The sequence below is a fragment of the Hipposideros armiger genome, unplaced genomic scaffold, assembly GCF_001890085.2.
Source record: "Hipposideros armiger isolate ML-2016 unplaced genomic scaffold, ASM189008v1 scaffold_222, whole genome shotgun sequence".
In the NCBI taxonomy this organism is placed as follows: domain Eukaryota; kingdom Metazoa; phylum Chordata; class Mammalia; order Chiroptera; family Hipposideridae; genus Hipposideros; species Hipposideros armiger.
Window position 1 is genome coordinate 529051 of NW_017731572.1, and position 25183 is coordinate 554233.

The 25183-nt window shown below is 41.9% G+C and overlaps 1 protein-coding gene across 1 annotated transcript in view; it reads right to left on the bottom strand.

Moving 5' to 3' along the window:
- DNAH9 (dynein axonemal heavy chain 9) overlaps positions 1-25183 on the bottom strand; it is a 340094-nt gene that overhangs the window by 117671 nt on the left and 197240 nt on the right. Inside the window, exons 41-45 of the mRNA XM_019654458.1 lie at positions 24818-25057; positions 16435-16596; positions 12880-13076; positions 4095-4257; positions 2138-2261 (exon numbers count right to left, since the gene is read on the bottom strand). Coding sequence (XP_019510003.1) covers positions 2138-2261; positions 4095-4257; positions 12880-13076; positions 16435-16596; positions 24818-25057 — 886 coding nt within the window. The remainder of the gene's footprint in view (positions 1-2137; positions 2262-4094; positions 4258-12879; positions 13077-16434; positions 16597-24817; positions 25058-25183) is intronic.

Below are 25183 nucleotides of genomic sequence, written 5' to 3' on the forward strand. Positions count from 1 at the left end.
AGATAGGGATGAGTTAGTGGCAAGGTAGCCTGATGTATATTTTCCTAGTCTCTCCTGTGCTAAGCAAAAATAAAATGATTGCACGATCCCCTTATAAAAAAACTAATGGGATGAGGAGGTTCTGAGGAGTCCCTATAGCTCTGCTTGGACTAGCAATCAATAAATTTCTGCCAGAAATTATTTATTTGACAGGGAAAACGAGAACAAAGATAAGCTCTACTCTCCTTGTCAAAGTAGTTAAAAACAAGGGAGAGAGATTAGAAAAGCATTACTTTTAATTGTACCTCCATTTTAATATGTGTGTGTAAATCTTGTTTTTATATAGAAGCCTCAAAAGGGAAATAGGAGCTTGAAACTCCATGACTTTGAAGCACGATGATTTCATTACATTTTCACTGGGCAGGGCTTCAGATTCATCTGAACTTGAAAAAAAGTTTTTTTCTAAATGAACAATTACAAATACTTAAATGAAGAATGAAATTTCAACTGGTAAAAGTGTAACATCTTCTGGGTCTCAGACATTATTTTAGGAGAAGGTGACCTTGGAGCCAATTGAGATACAGAGAGAGGCTGGGAAGATGCCTTGCATCTCCAAAGCTGTAAATCTTTGGAAGCACAATGTTACCCATTTTGATTGTTTTAGAAATTAGACTTTAGGGCACAGCCTCAGCGTGGGAGGGTAATTGAACCCTTCTCTCATTATTTGGTAAAATAATAAAAGGTGAGGCAATGCTGTAGGTGATATACTGTTGTACAAGGTGGTGGGGTGTTAAAAGTGGAGTATTTAGGAAAGAAAAATGTTATTGGATTGGCAGAGAAAAGGTGTAAGAGTTAGTAGGCAAAATCCTGGATATAAAACTAAATTAGCACAGGTCAGGAAAGAAATGAGACTGCAGGATCAGTGTAATGCACGGTAAAGAACTCGGAGCTCTGGTCCTCATCAGAAACAAGCCGAAGTTTGCTCACGCAGCCTGCAGTGAAGGATCTGGACGGGGCACAGGTCATGGACGTGATAATAACATGGCCCAGGATGCAAGGGCACACAGTTTGAAGCCAATAATGATTCTGAAGCAATTTCCTAGGAACTACACACAGGAGCCATCCTGCAGTATATTATATATGATGTAAAATAGACCATGGAGAACATTGTGATCATGGTCCTTGGACTTTATAAACTAGAGTATTTAATAGAAGAACAGAGGGTGGACTGTGGAGAAATGGGCTTTCTGAAAAGCTGGAAAGCTGGGGACAGAAATTTTATTAAGGAACGTCTGTGCACTGACTGTTTTCTTAACCCAGATGAAGAGGTGGTTTTGCAGATGCTGACTCTGGTTTCAGAGCCAGGAAAGCTCTAGTCTCCTTTTAATTAACATAAATGTATGCACATACCCCACATTTCTGAAAATGTATACATAGTACATCATGTATGTACTATATTGTCTTCTTGGGTATGTGTGTGTGTGTGTGTGTGTGTGTGTGTGTGTATAACTTCTTTCTGGCATGGTTGACATAACTCCTGAATCCCTAAATAAATGAGGATAAATAAGGACAGTAAAGTATTGAGATTTAAACTTTCCATTGAAGTACTATCTTGCATTGATCGTGTCACAGGGCAGTTGACAGCCCCTGTCAAGTTCTTTGGAAACCAAGGAAAACCATGAAGAGAAACTGTTCCTGGTCCCACTTTGCTTCCATAAAGTTCTGAATCCTTGATTAATTAAATTGAGAAGCTAGTCTTGCCCTATTGTGTCAGTTTTGTGTGTGCACGTTACGTGTGTGTTTATCTTCCTGCTAATGCCTAACCTACTTGGAATACTGCACACATTCTAGGTCGCTCTGTCTTGGATATGAGGAGGGAACAGCAGGTCTTTAACCTGCTCTTCTTCCTATTATCACATCGAGTCCCACCAAGAGACCCCTAAGATTATTGTCTGGTTTGCAGTGGAAGCAAAATGAAAGCCAGAATGGCGGGCCTAGCACCAATCCTAGAAGGACCTGATGAACCAGTTCTCCTGTATCGGTTTTCTCCTTCATTACTATGACCGAGCTCTCCTGACCTTGGACCAAGTCTCCACCTTGGAATGACTCCAACTCCAAGGAGAATTTCTTAGACATTCAAGTGCAAAGAGTCTCTTACCAGATGCCAAAAGATCATTGATGAGCACAAGGAACTTTTCATCAGCCACTTGGGCATCAGTCATGAGAAACACCGTGCTGACGTTCTTTATCCCGGCTTTCAGGCACACGCCGGCCAGGTCCACCTGCCACAACAATCAGCACCAGAGAGCTCTGAGAAGGAGGTCTTCTCAAAAGAGATCCCCACCCACCCTCTAGGAATGGGGTACTTTCTTGTCTACTTTCATGGGAAATAAAACAAAATGGCAGTGGGAGGTAGGGAGGAGTTCTATCTTGCACTGACAGGAAAACATACCTTATCCCCAGGCCTCGATCCTAACAGAGGTGGGTAAAATTAAACAGTCACAATCTTTAGTTCATACAACCACTGTGCCTCCTGCACCAGCTTCTGGAGCTGCTGCTTTGTGCAAAGAAGTAACAGCTTTCCAAAGGATGGAGATGGTCCCCTGTTCATCTGTGTACTCATATCACCATAGAAGTGCCTGACCTGCCCCAGACGGCAAGAGGTTGCTCTTGGTCTTGACAGAAGGGTCGTGTACTTGGGGCTACTGGCCTGGGGAGGGGTGTGTGTGTGAATATATTTTATGCTAGCAGTGTCTTGTGTTCTTATGACTAGTTCCAGCAAAAGAACTTGTGTTGGAAAAATATATATTGGGGAACACACACACACACACACACACACACCCATTCAAAACTGCAGATAGATAAAGTTTTGAGCTAGGATGCCAAGCCCTGAGTTCTCTAGCCAACCTTGGTTCGTTTGCTGTATCCCTCTCACAAAGTTCAGCTTTCAGTCTCTAATATTGCTCTTCTCTCTTTTGCACTACTCAGGACTCATTCTCTGAATAGCCTCATACACTTCCTTATAGCAGAGCTTCTTTTGTGTCCAAATAAATTCCCCTTTAAAGTTAATCAGCTTCCTTTTGGATAGATGGTTCTCAGCCTTACACATTTACAGAATTTCCAAAGACAATGTTTCTCAACTCGTGTTAGGACCATCTGGGGGATGCTGTTAAAGTCCTGATGCCCAGGCCACTCCCCAGACTAGTTAAGTCAGAATTGCGGGGTGGGGATTGGGGGGCATCAGCACTATTTGGAGGGGATTCCAGTATGTAGTCAAGGCTGAGAACCACAGTCTTAGGACATCTTGTAAATGCACAGTTCTCATATGCACTACCTTGTCTTCTCTTTTTGGAAGAGCTAAAGATTGACCCAGTGTGAAGCTGGTGTACGACTTTCGATTCAGCTATTCACTGAGAGATTGAGCTGCAGTTTCAGAGTAGCCCTGAGCATCTCTGGCTGAGAGATTATGAAGGCAGGTGGGTGGGTCTGGCTTAGTGCTGGTTAGAGTTCTCCCAGGGACAGCAAGATCTGCATCCTGATGGAAAGCACATCACGACTCCCTACAGGGCCTCTAGTGTGGCCATGGATAAAAGGGAGGGGGCTGGACAAAGTGGCCTTTGAAAGCTGTATACAATGCTTTGCTCCACTTTCCGGAGCAGGCATCGTAGTTCCTAAATGCCTGATCTCTGAAACCAGGAAATGTCACTGAAGGTTCCAGTGGCTGGTGGTTACTGAACTCATCTTTTTAAATACGAATTTCTTATAAAACTTGGACAAGCTGTCAGGATTCTTCCTAACTCTCCTAGAGCTGCTAAAGAGCTGTGTGCTGAATTTGCAGTAAAGGTGTTCTGATCTGGATGAGGGCTGAGGCTCCACAGTTGAAACTAAAGCAGCTGAAGTCGCACAGACGCAGACCTTGGGAGGGATGGTGTTACCAGGCTGAGGCTGATGAGAAAGGAGCCCCTCAGGTCACCAGCTTGGAGTCTGAGAACTGGATGAACAATTAAGTGGAGGTTCTGGGCAAGGGAACTGAAGAGCTGATGAAGGGTGACAAGGAGTTGTGGGTAGTTGAAGGGAGGCCGCGTCTCCTCCCCACAGCTGCCGGGCCTGCTTACCTTGAAGTCTGGGATCTGGTAGCCTTTCCGCAGCGTGATCTGGAATACATCCATGGAGCTGATGAAAGCTGCAAGCCTTGTCAGACTCTGCTTGCCACTCCCACCTACACCAACCAGCAGTGCATTTCCCCGCGGGGACTCCAAGATACGATTGATGTGGCAGCTAAAAAGAAGAAAGCAGAGGCACATGGCTTTGGCCAGACTTCCTGTGAGGAGCATGAACAATGAGTAAGAACTGGAATGCTCCTTGGAGGCTCATCATGGGCTCAGCTGTGGGAAACTTGAATTAAATTGTCCCCAAACCTGGCTTTACCTTCTCGCCCACGTGAATTAAAATCACCACTGCTTTGCTGTAAGCCAAAGCCTCTGGTGAACTAGTGGCAGTGGAAAAAGTGCTCAGGACAGCCAGGCAGGATTGGAGGGGGCGTGGGGTGGTGAGGGGAGGGGACCAGGGCTTCCCCTCGGCTCCTCCCAGCCATACCTGACTCGGCTACAGCTTCCCACTTCACTTTGCCTCTCCTATCTGTACTTTTAGGCAAGAGGAGGGAGCAGGAAAGAAAGAAAAGTAGAAAGCATCCAATTAGGAAGAAAATAATCGGGCCGGCTGAGTGGCGTGTTGGTTAAGAGTTGGCTTGGGACGCCAGCTCTGAGCAGCAGGGCCCCAGTTCGGATCCCACATTAGGGCCAGTGACGCTGCGCTCTCTACAGCTAAGATGGTGAACAACAGCTCGACCTGGAGCTGGGCTGCTGTGAGTCACCGGCGATGGCATAGGCTGCAGTGGGGCCGGCCGGCAGCTGGCATGTGCTTTCGTGAGCTGCTGTGAACTGCCGTGAGCCGCCGTGAGCAGCTGTGAGTGGCCGTCCAATGGCAGGCAAGCGACTGCCTCATCTGGGAAGAGTGCAATGATAATACCAACATGGGCCAGTGAAGCGATGTCCTCCACAACTAGACTGAAGAACAAAAGGACAGCAACTTGTCTGTTCCCCTTCCCCGATTCCCCAACGCTGTTCCCCTCCCCCAATTCCCCAATAAAATCTTAAAAAAAAAAAAAAAAGAAAATCAAGAGATGCCTGGAGAACAAGCAGGAACAGAACAGTTTGTTCCTCTTAGGAGAGAAGGAACATAATTAAAGTCATCAGAATAACAGAGACCCGACACAGCTCTTATCTCTCCCTATTTTATCCTTCCTGCATGTTTATGTCCTGTAATAGATATTTGTGGATTGTTAGTGTCAACCTATAAGACACTGGATCGTTCCCTTTGGAACTGTACATACCATGTTCAGTGCCCATATTCTTACTCCCAGGCCCTGTGCTTAAATCATGCACTCCAGGCGAACCCTCTCTACCTGCCCCATCTTCAAATGCTACTTACTCTTCCATCAAGCTGTTCACAGCCTCTCATCCACGATATACCACCAATCGTTTCTTTTGTGTACCAGGTCTGACAATTACATTCACGAACTTGTCGCAATGATGTTGCTAACCTTTTTTGATATCAGAGGGGTCATTCATTATGAATTTGTACCAACTGGACAAACAGTTAACCAAGTGTATGATATGGAAGTGCTCAAAAGGCTCCGTGAAAAAGGTAGATGAAAACAACCTGAAGTTTTCACCATGGCTCTTGCATCACGACAATGCACCAGCTCACATGGCACTCTCTGTGAGGGAGTTTTTAGACAGTAAACAAATAACTGTATTGGAACACCCTCCCTACTCACCTGATCTGGCCCCCAATGACTTCTTTCTTTATGGGAAGATAAAAAAAATATTGAAAGGAAGACATTTTGATGACATTCAGGACATCAAGTGTAATACGACGACAGCCCTCATGGCCATTCCAGAAAAAGAATTCCAAAATTGCTTTGAAGGATGGACTAGGCACTGGTATAGGTGCATAGCTTCCCAAGGTAAGTACTTTGAAGATGACCATAGCAATATTCTGCAATAAAGTATGTAGCACTTTTTCTAGGATGAGTTCACGAACTTAATTGTCAGACCTCATATATACCTTATGTAAGGTACGTACAATCTTTATAATAACTCCTATTCCCTTATCTTTTCTCATCTTAAAAACAATGACTATTCATTGCACAAAACTGCATAAAATACAGAAAAAAAACCAATATACTACCTAGCAATAAACCCTATTGATATTAATTATATGTCCTTCTGAACTTTTTTCTATTGTATGTTTATAAGTATATATTTATGTGTACATACAGTTATTACATCTGAAAACTCAATATATTTCTATCCTGTATATTTTCAAAATTGGGTTCACATCATATACTAAACATAATGTTTTGAAATCATTTTTTTGATTTGGCAGTATATGTGATTATTTCCCTATGCCACTGAGTAATCTGCTAAACCTTGCTTTTAATGATGGAATGATACTCCATTATATAGAATAAGTTCCTTATCTGCAATAGCCTACTGTTAGATATTTAGGTTGTTTCTAGCATTTTCCAATGATAAGTAATGCTATATAAATATTTTTAGTTTATATCTCTAATTATGTCCAGAGGATAAGTTCCTAGAAGTAAAACTGCTGAGTCTAAGGTAATTTTATGGCTTTTGATACATACTAAAAGACTGCCTCCCCCACCAGAATGGTAGCACCAATTTGTACTCTTTGTAGGTAGAATTGATCCACATATAACACAGTGATCAAGCTACTGTGTGGAAATGGATAAGATAAGGAGGAAGAGACAACAGGTGATGGTGACCTTGTATTCGAAAGAATGTGCAGAACAAGAATTCAGGTAAAGTCCAATCAAACAGAGCAGAGGATGTGTCTGAGATTGAATTGTACAAGCTCCAGTCCCGTGTTCCTGACTTGTGTTAATATTATAACAAGACATTCCCTATTCAAGTTAAGTAATGGTAATTAGGGGTAGAGCAATTAGCATCTACCTTACCCAAATTTGAAGGAAGGGCTGGGGGTAAGTTTTGGTGGGTGGGGTTTGATGTGTCAACAAAATATGAGCATGTATGAGGCTGAATGGCTCATGTCAAGCTTCTGTGGTTTGAATTTTCTTATTACTACAAAGTTCTTGCATATACTGATGACTTGGTCATAATTAGCATGAATGAACTAAATGTCCATGGGTCCTTATGGCCTCATCTCTCCTATGGGATGCGTTTGCTATTTGAAAGGAAACCCTAGCAGAAATGTGAGTGAGTAGATAGGAGTGTCTTGCCCCCACTTTTGTTGACACTGGGTCTTATATATTTTTTAAATCTTTGCCAATGTAATGCTTGAAAATATTATGGTTTTAATTTTTTATTTCTTTGATTTCTAGGGAATTGAACATTTTTCTTATTAACCATTATATATTTTTCCTTTTGTGAATTTTCTTTTCATGTCCATTGCCCACTTTTCAACTGAAGGGTTCTTCTAAATTTTTAAGACCCCTCTATGTATGTCTCAAAATATCCCCCCAATTTGTCACTTTTATCATTTAGTTTTAATGTTTTAAATGTACAGAAATTTTTAGCTTCTTGGACTTAAATTTTTTTGTGTTTTTTTGTTTTGTTTTGTTAGCTGAGCCATCCTGCTACCTGTTGGCAGCTCAGCAGCTGCTCAGCTTGGGCCGGGACTCGAACTGCTGTTGCTCAGAGCTCAAACTCTTGAGCTAGCTCTTAACCAACTGAGCCACTCGGCCGGCCCTTAAAATTTTATATCACTAAATTTATGTAGTTAAAATGTATTCTCCTAAATATTTAGGAATTGTTTATTGAGCTACATTTAGTTCTTTTATGATTTTATATTTTCATTTTATAATTATTTTATTGTGATACTAGTACTCTTGTCTTGTATCAGAGAGATTTACACTTCTCTTGCTCCCTTATTAAACCACAGTTTCTAAATATTGGAAGAGTGTATATACGCATCATGAATTCTCTCCAGTGCTACCCCACTGAAGGTATTCCATATATTTATGTTAAACAGAACAACACATACCTAATATTCAGGGGTGATGTGTGCACATAATCATTCAATATGCTAGGTGCAAGGAATCACCTGCTTTGTGTCTACATGAGATGGTGCCTGACTACAATGATAAAAGAAGAAACTATGGTGCTAAGATATCCAGGTCCTCTCTTCTGATTCAAAAAGGAGGGGACAGGAATGGATTAATGGAGGAGGAGGAGGAGGAGGAAAAAGAAGAAGAGCACGAGAAGTCCAACTAGGTTCTCTGGGCTGCCCAACACCCAGCTGTATTCTGGAAGGCCTGAACTCAGCTTAGCATGGTCCATGCTATTCAGTATCAAAATGGAAAATGCATCATTAGTGATGAAGTTTCCAGAGAAGAATGGTTAAGTCTGCAACTGTCAGCATTAGACTCCAGCTGGGGATTCATTAACAACCTCTGACGAGGGCAAAGGACTCTGAATTTAAATTACAGAATTTAAAAAGAAGATCAATATTCTAAAGGGCTGCTGGGCCAGAAAATGAAGGCAGTCTAAGTTAATTCATTACTGAATTTCTGAGAGATTAAAACAAAAGCTGGAGATGTAACACAGCACAGCTGGAGGAAGCTGGCTTATTGAAGACTAAACACACACACACACACACACACACACACACCCTAGAGAACTGATAAGATACAAAAGAAGGGGCAAAAGACAGGTACATCTGAAGTTCCTTTTTTTCTAAGAAAAAACAGAGGAGGCAGAAAAACATATGTGGGAGTGGAAAAACAAACAAACAAAAAACAAAGAAAAAGAGAGATTCAGATGATGCCAAAAGCAGGGGGAAAATTCCAGTGTAAAGCTGTAAGAAAAAGCAGAACAAGAATGTACGAAATCGTGGAGGAAGTCAGAGCCAAATGGTACTATTAAGGGAAGAAAACAATAGAACCAAGAAAAAGTCTAACATTTATGGCCTGCTTAAGAAGTGCAAAGCCCTTCACACAGAGAGCAACACCCTACCACATAGCCATTCTTGTTATCTTTGCTTTCCAGAGGGGCAAGCAGACACTTGAGGAAGTTAGGCATCCTTTGCAAAGCACCACAGCCAATTAGTGGCAGAACTGGGTCTGGCTCTGTCTCCAGAACCTGTGCCCATAACCACTCCACAGCACTCCATTACTGGGTTCGGAGTAAGAGCAGCAAAGTTTGGGAAAGGTGTAGGGGAAATCAAGCAAAAGAAAACATGAAGAATCAAGAGGTGGGAACCAACAGTCAGATAACACAGTCAAGATGAGCACAGGCCTTACTGCACAGATAAACACAGGCCCTTGCCTTGGCCCCTCGGCCAACCCCGTGGGTTCAAGAAAGCGCATACACACACTGCCCTCCTCTGCCCTGCTGTATTCCCACCTTAAACCTCCTTGGGTCCAGGTGGGACCTTCTTGGAGTGAGCCCAAACCCCTCTGCCTTGGGCACTGTGTGCAGTAATGCGAGGCCATGGAATTTTCTGAAATGTTGAGGTTACCTGTGTTTCTCACTGTATTACTTGGTGTTCTGTTTTCAGGTATACGAGGGGGGGTGCTTCTGCTCTATCTGGCTGGTGGAGGCAGCAAAGGGGGTTGAGGAGCCTCAGGGAAGGGAGGGAAGAGCAGTGAAAGGATGAAGGCCCGGGACACTGATATTGTTAAATTATACATCCAATTACACTTCATTCTTCAGAATTGCCTCCTCACGGCAGTTTATAATTCCCATTATTTTTCCATTGCTAACGCAGCTTCACAGTTTGTTTAGAAGTCTCAGGAGAAAAGCCAGTTTTCATAGGGTTATTATTTTTTTCCTAAAAACAATATTAGTCATTTAATCACCCATGTTGGAAACCACATTGATAAGATCACTTGCATTTGTCCCAAATTTAATTGACTCGTAAAAGATAAAAATCTGACTCAATTCAAAGACTATGACGCAGGTTCAAGTAGCTCTTAAAGAGGAGGGAAAATACTCACTGAATTTTCGACCAGATCAGTGAACAGACATTTTAAAATCCTTACTGACTGACCACTTACTATGTACCAGGCACTGTCCAAGGTACTGGGGATTCAGAGGTGAGTGAGACACAGTCTGTGTGCTCAGGGAGTTTACACTGGATTAAGGGGAGACAAAAAGCACATGAAGAAGCATCAGAGTGCGATGGTTGAGAGCAAACACTCTGGAGCCAGACTGCATGAGTGCAAGCTTCGCTTACCTGTCTCTGGAGCGTGTGATATTAGACCTTACTTTTTTCAGGGTTTTTGTGAAGACTAAATGACTCGATGTATGCAAAGCACAGGCAGCAGGCCCTAGGGACTTCTACGTGAAGGATAGCTCCTACATGGCACATCAAATGCTGTCTTCTCAGGGAGACCTGCCTGACCACCTTATTTAAAATCACAACCACCCTCAGCACTTTCTATACTCATTCCGTCTGTGTTTCTCTACATCATTTATTCCCACAGGACACACTAAGGATTTTTATTGAGTACCTGTTGTTCCAGACACTGTCCTAGGTATTGGAAATTGAGCAGTGAATAAAACAAAGATCCCTGAACTCATACTAAGACTGTCGCATCAATAAATATGTATTGGATGGATGGATGGATGGATGGATGTAAACAAACAAACAGAATGGTTAGTCATGACAAATGCAGCAGGACAGTCAAGTAATATAAGGGAATGACCCAGCAGTGACAACTGAATTTAGCTAGAAGTAGGCCTGTGGTGACATTGATAAGAGCTTCTTTTAGAGGTAATAAGTAGATTGAGGGAGGATGAAAAATGAGAAGGCATGACAAGTGTACCCTTCTGTGGTTTGGTTGTGAATAGAAACAGAGAAATGGGGCAGTAGATGGAAAGGGATATAAGAATCAAGAATAGCTTATTTATGACAACATGGCATGTTTCTATGTTAATGCCTATGATCCAGAAATTAATGAATTAATGATGATGGGGTAAGAAGGAAGGGGGGAGAGGGAAAGGGAGAGGAAGAGGGAGAGGGGAGAGGGGAGGGGAGGGGAGGGGAGGGGAGCGGGGGAGAGGAGAGGAGCGATAACTGCAGGAAGGAGTAGAGTCACTGAGAAGGTGAGAGGAGAGAAGCGCCAGAGCACACATGGAGGAACCGGCCTTAGGTACGCACAGTAACGGCAGGCAAGTCCGTATTTGTGTGGGGGACGCAGGTGGAATACAGATAGGCTGTTAGATTGAATGACAGGGAGATGAGATAATTCTCTTCTGGTTTCTTTCATGATCATGGTGAAATAAGAGATGTGCTCATCAACTGTGAATAAAAAGAAACTTGAGAAGAGAAGAAAAATGTGTGATGTAGGCATCACAGGATGGGGAAGCCAGTGACAGTAGTAAAGCAGAATTTCTAGCAAAGCTGAGGGCCCATTTGATGTTTGTGGCTGAAAACCTGAAGCAAACCAAGTCAACACGGTGGGGGATTTTTCTTCAGTAATCTTCAGATGCTTAGGGACAGGCATGGAATAAGAAGACACTGGGATTTAACTACAGTGGGGTTTAGCCACCTGGATGCAATGACAGGAAAGTTAGGGGAGCTTGCACTGGGATGATGGAGGCTGAGGAGAGTGAGACATGGTAGACGAAGGGATCAAGGAGTTTGAGAAAGTAGTTGACTCCATGAATGAAGTCTTGATGAAGTTTCAGAATAGCTGGAATAAAAACTAGAGCAGTTGCGTAGAAGGGTAGGAGGTGCAAGTAAAAGAAGTGAGATTTTTGAAATTGAGATTTTGGAGGTGGGCTCGTTATTGATGACAGAAGTTCCAGGATAGGAACATGTGAGTGAGTGGCTGAGGTGGGATGGATGAAAAGATCACTGGAGCTCAGGAGGCCAGGGAACAGGTAGACGAGGTGTTACCCAGATGCCGGCAATGAAGAAAGGTATGACTGAGGAGAGAAGGATGGTCTCAGTACCAAGGTCACTGGCAAATGATGGGGGGTAACTGGCTGCCAGTGGATGACAGTAACAAGGAAAGGTAATGAGTATGAAAGTCTAGCTACCTGTGCATCAAAAAAACCCTGGAGTTTGTGAAGGATAAAAGGAGAAATGGTTTAAATATGCCGTTGGGGTGAGGTGGGGGCAAGGATGGTACTTACTTCTCTCTAGGCCCTGGGGTACGTAGAACGGGGAAGAAAAAACAGCTTTCTTCAACTCAGGGGCCAGTTAGGCTTCAGTTAGAAATTATCAATGAAGGGGGAGTGCTGAGAAGCTGAAGATGAGTAGATTTTGCTGCTGGAGACAGTGAGTACCAGGGAAAAGGGTGGAGGAATCTGGGCAGCAGGGAGGGGTGGTAGATGGGACTGAGTGCGGGATGCAAAGAGCTGTATGAGGATAGCACTGGTGTGAGCATAAATTATCTGGGGCCCTCAGCTTTGCTAGAAATCCTGCTTCACTACCGTCTCTGGCTTCCCCATCCTGTGATGCCTACATCACACATTTTTCTTCTCTTCTCAAGTTTCTTTTTATTCACAGTTGATGAGCACCTGGGTGGGGACGCAGGTCCTGAGCCGTCTGGTGCCCCTCTTGTGATCTCAAAATTTCCCTCGGTGTCACTGTGATCATGCCCAGGGATTGCAAATGACAGACAAGACAATAAGTCCTCTTCTGCCTGAGTTCGGCACTATGGTGCCCCTGAAGGCCAGTGGCAGAAGCAGCCGCTGCTGCTCTTCCGGCCGCCATCTTGACCTCTATAGAAGAAGTACCAGCTGCTTTCCTGCTTGTGTCAACGTGTCCTTAAATGCCCAGACGAGACCCATGACATTGGGAAGAGGAGGCAGCCAAAGAAAGGAAACAGAGAAGCACACTTACACATGGCGTATGGCGTCCTCAAAGAGAACTAAGTCCATCACGGTATTGACTTCATTGTGGTTCTCCAGGGCTTCCACCAGAGTCTGAGTCAGAAGTTCCCATGATTGTACAGGCATGTACTTGGGTTCACCAATGCCGTTTGCAAAGTGGCAATACAAGTTCAGGCTTTGGCTCTGCTCCCCAGTCTCTTCAATATCCTGGTAACGAGACATAGGGACAAGGGCCCTCCTTATAGACAATCAATTCTGGTTCCACACAGAGTAGGGACACCTGATTTGCCTTTTCTCTGTGCACACTCCCCCAAAATTAAATATCAGTGCTGAGTCCAATTGCTTCCTTCCTCTTGAGAAGCCCTCGAAAGTGGATGCTCATCAGCTCCATGAAGTCACGGATGACGTTTGTCATTCCTTTCGGGCTGAGGACGGGAAATGGAAGGTGGGAGGTACCCTTCTCACACGCACAAGAAGAGCCCACATCTCAGACAAGAGCAGAGGCGTAGATGGCACCACAGGGGTGGATTTCCCTAAGCAGGGGCTCTTTCACCAGTGTCGGGCGAAGGAGATCCAATGGCCTCATCTCCCCATTACCCGTTCCAACATGTCTTGTTCCCCACACTACAGCACTGTCATAAGACATCCTTTTCTGTTTCCTGTGATGTTTCACACTATAGGATGCCAGCCTCCGCTTCATAAGCTCAGCACAGAGGCTTTGTTTTTGAAGAATGTGCCGCCAGCCATCCTTAGGTGACTGGCTTGTGTATAAGGACACTGATAATCTTAATGCATCTGCAGTAGAACTCCCTACTTATAAAACTTTCATAAGGATTTGGGCTTATTATGTGTCAACTCTCATCCCCAGGATGAACCTTACCGTGTTTAATAAATACCTAATGCAATTCAATTAACTTAAAAAATATGGAGGTTATGTCTCTTCACCACCAATGTATTCTGTAAGAATTGAAGATTCACCTATATTTTTTTAATTTAGAAAGGAACTACTTACTTATTAAAATCCAAATACCTGAGATTTCAAGAGTAAGAAGAGCTATAGAGGAAGTAAGTCCAAGAAAGAATCAGTCTTCTAAAACATAAGTAAAAATGTATACCAGCACGAGCAATTGTCCCCACCTGTCTCCTGAAGTTCAGACTAGGAGATCCAGCACCAGCATGCTGATCACCAGCAGAGGAATGGCCCAGGGCATAAGGGCACTTGCAGGGTTAATCTTTTAAGCCCATGGGACAGGATTCATTAAATCAAATGGAGGAAGGTGAGGATGACAATAGTATCTATACAGAAACCAGGACTGCTGTCTGGTTACAAGGAGGAAGAAATAGTAAGAGTTAAATATCAATGAGTTATTATATTTTGAAGGCAGTTTCAGGGCCATAGAAAATCCTCAAAATTCTGGCTTTGCCAGACAGTCACAATAAATGTCCAGACATTTGGGTAAGATTTAATGTAATGCGGGGGAGCCATTCTTGCCAGCTGAGGAAAACATGTGGGAAAGCGATGTGGAAGTACATTTACCCAGTTTGAAAATGAGCTAATGTACTGGGAATCGGTCCTGATGGCAGTCCATTTACACTAACGATCTAGCAGAGGAACAACTGAAGAACAGGCCTGAAAAGCCTGGTCAACAAAGACTCCTTGATGAATAAAATAAGTTTCCAATTTTATGATCAGAATCAGGCTGTGTAGAAGGGAGAGAGAAAACCAACCCACACAGTGAATCAAAGCCTTCTTAATAGTGACACCATATTACACAAGGGCCACAAACCAGAAAACTTTAAGCTTTTAATGGTAGAAACAGGACTGTATTACTTCCTTGGAGGAAATTTGGCAAATTTTCCTTAATAACAATACCAAGATTTGGTGCAGTCGAAGGCGTTTCAGACTAGCATTTCAAATATTGTTGGGGAAGGATAATGGCAATATTAATTATATCTGGGCCTATGATCAAAAGGATGTGTTTTTAGTATACAGACCCACATAGGAACCTCTATTTCAAAGACTGAGTGTTGTAATACCAAAGTGCTAACTTAGACCAATTTAAGAAGACAGTTAAGGCTCATTTGCAGAGCTAACAATGAATACATAAATTGGCAAGTTCTACAATGTTCAGAGAGGAGTATCTAAGATGTGAGAGTGCTGAACATCAGGCCATCTAAAAATGATGGGATAAACAGAAGAATTCAGGGTGCTTGGACTCGTAAAGAGCAGACTTAAAGAAGTTAGTTAAAATTCTGTCCAAACAGTCAAAAGACTGTCATATAGGTTGGGTGGACTGTAAATATCTTCAGAGATAGACCCAGGATCTTCTCAGGAAAAAATACGGAGTTGAACCTAACAAGGTGAGCATAGAGACAACATGGTACCTTTAAATACAACATCTTATTATTTCTAAGTTCAAGACAGGGCAGACAAGCAATATGTGTGGAAAACATGGAGCTTCAGTCAACAGAAGGCTCAGTGCTAGTTGTGGGGTAATTCTGACACTAAGAAATATAATGTGACCTTAGGCTGTGTTAATGTATCAGTGCTTCCCAAAGCATATCCTATGGGCCATTCATTCTGAAAATTATTAATAGGTTTTATAGAGGGAAAAGGGTTGTAGGGTCTACTACATTGGGGAAATGATATAGGATTCAGGGGTATTCGAGATGTTCGGGGTTTTAATGTGTTAAATACATATGAATTTCTAAGAGAGGAATATAATAAGTATTTTCTCAAGAAGTATTTTTTCAACTTGAGAAATCATAGATACCTTCTTTTAAAGGAGTATACTATGGTACAGCTATTTAGCAGAACACATTTGGGGAAACACAGTAACAAAGTTATAGTATATAAGAAGAGGGAAATGATGATCTTGCTTAGCGTCATATCCCAGGGTGGGCTGTGTGATGAAAGTCAGGCACCATGATTTGAGAGGGGAGAACTGATAGGATAGTAGCCAAGATGATGTCAAATTACTCTAGGTTTGAGAACAAGTCATGTCAGACATGGCTAAAAGACAAGAGGCTATTTGGCTTGGAGAAGAGAAGACCAAGGAAGGACAAGACAAATGATCTTAAAATATTGAAGGCTTGTCATATAGATCTAGGATTAGTGCACAGGGAAGTACATTTTAGATCATTATTTGAATAAATTTCCATTCTTTAAAATTGTTCCAAAGGTTCCTAATTTCAAAATTGTTCCAAATTTCCAGTCATTCACAGTTCCAAAGTGGCTGTCTTGGGAAAGATGAGACTGTGCATTTCTAAGGATGTTGGAGCATCAACTGGGACGACCAATCTGGGAAATGCTACTGAGAAGAGTTAGTATAAAAGGAGGGTTTGGATCAGATCATCTCCACAGACCTTCTCAACACTACAATTCCATGATTAATTTGTTCTTGCCCCAGAATTTTTTACCTCAGCAAAACAATGATAGATTTTTCTTTCTTTATCTATTCTCTGATTTTTTTCCAATTTATGGGCTAGACTTTTATCATTTGGGTGATCTGCATAATTATCATTATTTTTCAAATGTAAAAAAAAATCACAGGGCAATACTCACATCAAAAATTTTCTTCACCACTTCTTTCTGGATTTTATCAAAGAGAACAAAGTCCTTTTCTTCCACCATCTTATCCCGATAAACCCGATTTGATTCATGCAGATAGAGCTTTACTAGGTCCTGTGTGGATTTTATACATTCTACTGAGGAGAAGAGAATGCCCTAAAAGGAAAATAGACAAACAAACAAACAAAAAACACATGAATAACAATTTAAAACTATAACAGCTATAATTTGTTGAAGTCAGTTATGTGACAGGTACTGGACTAGATGCTTTGTCAGACAAAGCTCATTTAACCATGATGACCCCCACAAAGTAATTTTTATTGTATCCATTTTGTATAATGTGGAAATTGGGACTCAGAAGGATAGGAAGCATGCCCAATGTCACACAGTAAGTGGTCTTAGTTCAAACCCAAAAGGTAATGAAATCAGGTTTGCCTAACCTTAAAGCCTGGGATTTTGACCACTTATATTCCAAATCACCACAGTGAGGGGAGAGGTGGCTTTTCTGTTGTATTTCAATTCCATAAGTGCCACTTTGAAAACTAGTCTAAGTGACAATTGCTTATATAAAATCAGAACAATAACAAAGGGCTAAAACCAATATAGCTGACCTTTGCAGGTCACCAATCCATTTGTTCATCTCTAGTAGACTCTCCTTCCTATATACCACAGGGATTATTCCAAATATTTGTTATTCTTTTCAAATTTCTCTGTCACATCTGTTACTATTAGCCAATGTCTTAGCTTTCTAATTCAGTTAAAAATGGAGACCACCAAGATTACAGCCCCTCAACAACCTCAACAAGTCCTGTAACTTCAAACTTATTTATTCCTGTGTTTGCCTTCATTGCTTTCTTTCTTCTCTTAGAGGAAAAAGGATCATTTAATTGGTCCTCATTATCAATAGAACATGCTCAGATTCATCAGCATAACATAAAGGTGTGGTCATAATATGACTACCAGTCTCTTTCCTCATGAGGATTCTAATCACCACTTCCCATAAAATCTAGATTTCAGTTTCACAGAACTCAAATTATTTTCTGACCCTGCATACTTTCTGTGACTTCATGCTTTTTTTTTTGCATGCTATGCTCATATTTCAAGATCTAGATCAACTGATATCTCTTTGTTGAAGTTTCCATGACATCTCCCTTATTGTCCAACATCACTCCCTCTGATGTGCCCCATAGAACCCTTTACATACAAATATCTATTATAAGAGAACTATTAGTTTCTAAAATTATTTTTCTTTGTACAGGTTTGCTTCATCCAGGTCATGGTGAGCACCTCAAAGGCAGGGAAATTGAGAGATTTCATTTTGGATGTCGTTTGTTTTAATCACTGTTATTACCGGTACCTAGCATGGTGCCTGGCATACACTAAATTCTCAGTAAATGCTTGTTGAAAGAATGAATGGAATTGAATCCTTCAATTAGTATAACATAGCAAGAACTTCTGTCAAGATTTCTGCTTTTGGTAGTGGCAGAATAGCTGATCACAAACTAACCCATTGAGATCAACTACAAAAGATACAAAAATTATTTTTAAAGCTTTATCTTTTAAGAAGCATTAGAGAGTAACCAAGGCAGTGAGGACTTGAGGGGCTAAGACACTAGAGAGAAGAGAACAGAGAGATGAACCCAAAATTTGGCACCATTTTTTCTCTTCACACATTTGCCAATTTACAAGCAATGGCTTACAGGTTCAGAAACTGAAGACAGTGACAAGTGAGAGGTTAAGACACTGAGCAAAGTTTTCTCATTTCATGGGGTAGGAAGGATGAAAACTGGAGTTCAGGGATTACCAAAAAAAAAAAAAAAAGGTCATAGCTATAAGCCCCAAGGAACCCTGTCAAATTGTTATACACTAGGCATATACGTTAACAAATTATTCAGTCCTCACAAAACTAAAGACCAACTCCAGTCTCCTCAGATCCTGGTGGCTGCTTGCCAGAAGCAGAAGTATGTAATCTCTGAAAGAAAATACCATCATATGAACCCTCAAATTATATGCACATTTTAAGGCTCACAATGTCTGGCAATTGAACAAAAATTACTGGGAATACCAGGAGATATGACCAAACCAAAGAAAAAAACTGACCCACAGAAGATCTAAGTACTGGAATTTTCATACATAAACTTTAACAAAACTACAATTCATATGACCAAGAAATTACATGACAAGGTGAAGAATTTCACCATAGAACTGGAACTTTAGAAAATGAATCAGATAGAAATTCTCAAATTAAAAATTCCTCCTAAATTATAGTTAGTGAAATGAAAACTTATAAAATGGAGTTAAAGAATAGACAAAGCTCAAAACAGAATTGGTGAACAGGAAGAGAGAGTAACACAAAAATATTCAGACTGAAGCACAAACAGAAAAAAAAGAAAAAAAATTAGAAAGAAAAGAACATAAGGGAATATGGGACACATTGCAAGGTCATGTACACATATTGGAATACCAGAAGTAGAGGAGAGAGAAAGACAGAACCAATATTTAAAGAGATACTAGCTGTAACTTCTCTAAAACTGAAAAAAGCCATCAAACCTGATTCAAAAGTGCTACAAACATTAAGCAGAATATAAAAATACCACCTTAAACACAACTTAGGCATAATAGTGAAAATTTTGAAAATCAAAGAGAAAAATTTAAAGGCAGGGAAGTGAAAACAATTATGTATACTCTTAAAGGAACATAAGATGTAGAATTTCTCAATAGAAACAATGAAAACCAGAAAGACAATGCAATGACACCTTCAAAGTGCTGGAAAAAAAAAGAGCTGCAACCTAAATTCTAAATCCCCCTCTAAAATTAATAAATAAATAAATAAATAAATACATTTTTAATGGAATAAAAAACAGAGATTCTTCTCTAGCAGATATAAACTAAAGTATATACTAAAGGAATTCTTAAGGTAAAATGAAAATGATTCTAAATGGAAAAACAGAAATGTAGCAGGAATAAAAATCAGTATAAAGAGTAATATGTGAGTAAATCTAAATAAATGTTGACTTACTAAGACAAAGATATTAGTGCACTATGGATTTTCAACATGCATTTAATTAAATAACTATCATAAAAATTGAAGGGAGGTAAATTGTTCTAAGAGCCTTTCATTGTATGGCAATTGAAAGAAGTACTGATTTATAAAAGAAAAAGGTTAAAAGGATGCATTTGGTAACCACTACATGAATAGTAAAAGGATGTATAGTATGCTAAAAGAGGGGAAAAATAAAAGAATAAACAATATATAATTAGTTTAATAGAATACAGGAAGTTAGAGAAAACAGAATAGGTAGGACATATTAAAAACGAATAATATAAAGTAGATTTAATCCTAAATATATTACTAATATATATGACAACATCAAATATAAATGGACTAAACATTTAAATTATAAGGCAATGATTATCAGACTAGACTTTTTAAAAAATCTAACTGTATGCTGCCTATAGGAGATATATCTTAAATATAAGAATACAAAACACCTGGAAGAAGAAGCTGGGAAACAATACAGCATAAAGATACTAAAAGAATATGGAGTAGTCATACCAATATCATAAAAAGTTGACTTTTAAGCAAAGCCATTTTTAGATATAAAGAAGTGCATTTAATAAGAAAAGGGTCAGTACACTAGGAAGGCTGACATTGATCTTAATAACCATGTCAAGAAGTTAGAAAAGAACAAACTAACCTCAATACTAAAGTAAGTAGCAAGAAACAGATCATAAAGAGCAAATGTTAATAATATAAAAAACAAATCAAATAAAGATGTCTAGTCAATAAAGCAGAAAACTAAATATTGGTAACTTTTCAGTTTCTTTGAAAAGATTAACACAATTACCACCCTACTAAGGCTAATAGAAGATAAAGAGAGAAAACAGAAAAGGCATACATAATCAACATCCGGAATAAGGAAAAGGACATAATGTCAGATACAACAGATATTTAAAAGAGAATAACAGGATATTATATACAGTTTTATGCCAATAAATTAGAAATGACATCAAAGATAGCAGATTAGGTAAATGTTATGCTCGCCTCCTCCCATGACCATATCAAAATTACAACTAAATTATAGAACAACTACCCTTGAAAACCACCTGAAGACTAGCTGAACAGAACTCCTATAACTAAGGATATAAAGAAGCCACGTTGAGATTGGTAGGAGGGGCAAAGACACGGAAGAGTCTGGACCCATACCCACATGTGGTAGTTAAGAAACAGGAGGGATATCTCAGCCATGGAGAGACCCCCTGAGGAGTGAGGGGCCCCAGCCTCTCCAGCCTGGACCATCAGTGCCGGGAAGAGGAGTTCTCATAACATCTGGCTGTGAGAATCAGCAGGGACTCAGTCTGAGTGAGTGGAGAGCTGAGGACTCAGGCATCTTTTTAAAGGGCTTGAACACAGATTCACTCTCTCACAAACACTCACCCTAAGCTCCAGAGAAGGGACAGCAGCTTAAAAAGTGCCAGGGACATGTGGGGAGAAACTGAATTCTCTGGCCTCAGGGTGAGGGCTGGAGGGGCAGCTCTTCAGCTAAAGTGCCTCCAGGTGCCATTGCTCCTTAGTTGAGTCCTTCCCCCACCCAGCTTCTGGCACAGGTGGGCGCCAAGTCTGAGTTTCCATTAACCAGGCTAATGCCACTCTTGTCCCACCCTGGTGATTCTCTGAGACCCTGCCTGGACCAAACCCCATTCAGAGGCTAATCCACACAAGTTGCTGGCCTAGGCCTGCTCTGCCTCTGTGGACTTTCCTAAAATCTCTCAAAGGTCCACAAACCCTAAAAAAGCAGTGGCTGGCCTCAGTGTTCCCTGCACTTCTTGCTAAGTGGCCCCAAACCTGGCACTAGTGGCAGCCGGCCTTGGTTCACAGCATAACCACTCCCAGGCACCTGCAAGCCCAGCACAGATAGCTACAAACCACAAATCACTTTGTGGCTTTTACCAGGTGGCCCTGGGCCTACACACGCAGCAGCTGACCCTGGCATACACTGGAGCCCCTCACAAGAAGCCCCAGAACCAACACACCTGGTGGCCAGCTTCAGACCACACCAGGGCACCACCCAATCAGGGCACACCCCAAGGGTGGATTTGGCAGGCACCCAAGTCCTGCTAAAGTGAATCCTGCTCTGTGGGGTCCCCTGCACAACAGCTTATCCACTGTAGTCACAGGCAGTCCTCACAACCAATCAGCCTAAGGGTCAATCCCACACACTGATATGCCAAGAGCAATCAAAGCTCAACTATAAGAGGAGAGCACACACAACCTACACAACGGACATACCTGGATCACCTGGCTCCGGTGATCAGGGAGACTGTGCCAGGGCCCTACAGGGCACCTACTACATAAGACCACTCTACCAAGACAGGGAGATGTAGCAGATCACAGAAACAAACACAGAGAAGCAGCCAAAATGAGGAGACAAAGAAACCCATGTATCTCAGCCTCTCTCCCCTCATCTCTCCTAGGTTATCAACCATGTATGAGATGTGGAGGGCAGGAAGAAGCACCAACCAGGAATCCTGACTTCAATGACTGTGTTTTACAGTGAGTTGTGCTATCAGTTGAAGTTTATAAGTCCTGGTATAGCCAAACACTCAGACTCACAATTAAGGGCTGAGTTAGCGTGAGCATGTCAAGTGCAAACTTTGCACCATCTTAGATAGTTATGTATAACACTGCGATGGGAACGGTTAATGGTTTCTGCTACTCATAGCACCATCAAACTCTGTCCTGACTGAGATAGAGTGAGGGAAGTGCCGACAGTCTGAATTATTGAGCCTCAGATCAAGCTGGATGGAGAGAAAGAGTGCCTGTCTCCTAGTGAGCTTTCAGTTATCCCCTTAAGCTCTCTGTCAGTCAGGCCTTTAGACAAGCAGGCAGGCATGAAGGGAGGCAGAGGGAGTTGTGGTCAAGCCCCAAGCTTGACGCTTCCCTCAGGAGGAGGGTGAGGGGCTGTGTGGTTGAAGGGAGGTAGGCGCTCCCGTCGGGGATGCACTTTCCCAAACTTGTGGCAGGTGGCTGACAGCTGGCAGGCAGCAGGGAGGCCTGGCAGGGACACAGAGCTCACAGAGATACCACTCAGGCTTCCTGAATCGGGCAGAGAAACAGACTGGGGGGACAAGCCCCACCCCCACTCCAGTATCTCCCCTCTCTGGTGCTTCCGTGACATCTCACCACCAGCCACTAAAGCAAGGCTAGAATGGAATCTTCCTTCCTCAGGAAGCCTTTGTGTCCCAAATTGCCTGCACAGTATGGCTGAATGTTCTAGTTTGGGATATCAGAGATGCTGTTTACCAATTATGTGATCATGCTCAAGGTACTTGGTCTGTCTGTGGTACAGTTTTGTCATTTCTAAATCAGAAATAATCAGTATTTTACCTTATATGGTTGTTGTGAGGATTAAATTATTAGCTAATAGATACAAAGGGTTTAGCACTGTGCTCCATAAATGCTAGTTGCTGTTAGAGATTAAAGTTGGACTTTTTACGAGGGCTCACTCTGGTCTCAAATGACCTTCCCAACTTATCATATCACATTCCGTTCCCACTGGACCAGACTACTTGTTATTCCACTAACATCTTTATACTTTTCTATCTCCAAGACCATTTATGCTGTCATTTTACTAGCTGGTAACTTCTCTGAGTCTCTCTTAAATTGGGATAATAATGTATATCCCAAAGGGTTGTCATGAGTATAAATCCAGGTCATATGGGTGACACATCTCCTGTATGTACAGGGCTGGGTGCCTCTGGTAAGAGAATTTTAATGCATCTTCTCCCTTTGGTTCTGCCACTATGCACAATGTGAATTTTTCAAATGACACTAACTCTTTTATTTTTTTCACTTGGAAAGTGCAGATGGTAACACCCCCACCTCATCATGCTACAGTGAGATTTAAGAGAGGGACTTTGTGATACAAAATGCCTTTCTCAATTAATGCTCAGTAAGTGGGAGGTAAGAGTGGGTACACACGAACTGTGTCATCGTCCAGGCCTGCAGGCCATGCAGCCACTGCCTTTACAGGCTTGGCGCTGAGTCTGTCTTGTTGCCTATCTCATGTTTGTTCTCCTCGGAAATATGGATGAGAAGGACAGAATAATGTGGTGGAAACAGGTCCAGGCCAGGAACCCAAAGACCACGATTCTAGTCCTATTTCGTTCACTGGCTGGCTGTATGCGTTTAGGCAAACCTATATAATCTCTGTGGGTCCCCGTTTCCTCATTTTTAACTGAGGTAATATTTGGGAGGTACATAATCCATCCAGGAATGCTTCCTGAACCAGCTTACTTGTGTTCTCAGGGACTTGACCTTGCTGTGGGGCTCAGTGGCTCCACCTTCAGGTTAAGCCTTTCTGAGGCATCGCTCTTGTACCTTCAAACCTTTTAATGTTGAGTAGGTTTCTCTGCCCCTTCCAAGACTCCTGGGTGGATCATGCAGGCCCTATGTCCTCAGGTTGCTATTCTCAGGTTCCCCAGAGTCCTACTTGCACAGGCAGTGGCTGGGTAATTAATTCCAAATACATGTGTTCTCCTGGAGGGTCGTGCCTCACTCCCTGATCTCACTGACCTTTACCTACAGGTGTGGCCTCTGCTTAATATGAAAGGCATCCTTCTTCAATAATGGCTCAGTGCCATCTTGGGGAGGGGTCTCCCTAAAAAGTAGTTTGTGCAGATTCTTGTCCAAGATGGGACAGTCACCATGTGAAAATGCTGTACCTGACCAAGGGGAAGAGGGGGCCGGTGTCTGCTACATTGCCCTCTGGAGGTTTTGACAGTGAAGAACCAAGCAACTGGAAGCAAGAGGCAGAAACAGGCCATCACTACTCAGATAAGCATCTGGAAGGATTGGAAATGGCTTTAGCCTGGAAAAGAACTTGGAATGTTTAGGACAGACGCATCCCAGGGGTTGACAGACGTCTTAGGAACGTTACAAACACAGCTTCTTCAGGAAGTAGATCTATCCTGCATGGTTTGGGGGACATTCTTTTTCATCCCAATAGCAATGGATTTACCACCAACGACTGCAGAATAGTTTTCTCTTTCTTTCTTTTGTGCATTTTCCTTCCTAGGCATGCTGGAATCATTATATAACATCATCTCCAAGATTGTAAGCCTTCTCCTGCCTGAAGGAACTAACTCAGAAATGCATTCTGCTTACTGGGAAATAATTTAGTCAACAAACAGAGCTCTATTTGGTTGAAATCCTTCCTCGTGGAGCCCACAGCACTCTGTTTACCTGTTTATATTCATGACTCTGTATGAACTGCGCCTTTCCCAAACATTTGGCATGAACTATTATTTTACTAAGAATGGGAGGAACCAGACTATCATTAAGCTTTCTAGGGTGTCTCGGAGCTGATAGACTCACCTGAAAAATGTTGGCAAAGTCTCTGAGATTGAAGATATAGTGGAATTTGATTGCCGTTGGTAGGAATGTGGTGGCAATTTTCTGATGGAAGGTAAGGGCCAGATTGATCAGCTGGGGAATGGACTTCTGTAGTGATGCTGGGAAGTTTCCAAGCTTTAGGTGCTGAGTCAGGATGGTGCTGTAGATGGAGGACAGGGCATCTGCTCCCGGAAAGGAGAGGACAAACACACTGAAGTGACGCTGTACAAGGAAACAGAGGCATGTGGAGGCAGTCTGAGCTAGACATCCGTTATCAAAGAATAAAATTACCTTTTCTAAATTTGGATAAAACAATGAAGAATTCTTACAAGGGCTCTGAATTCTATA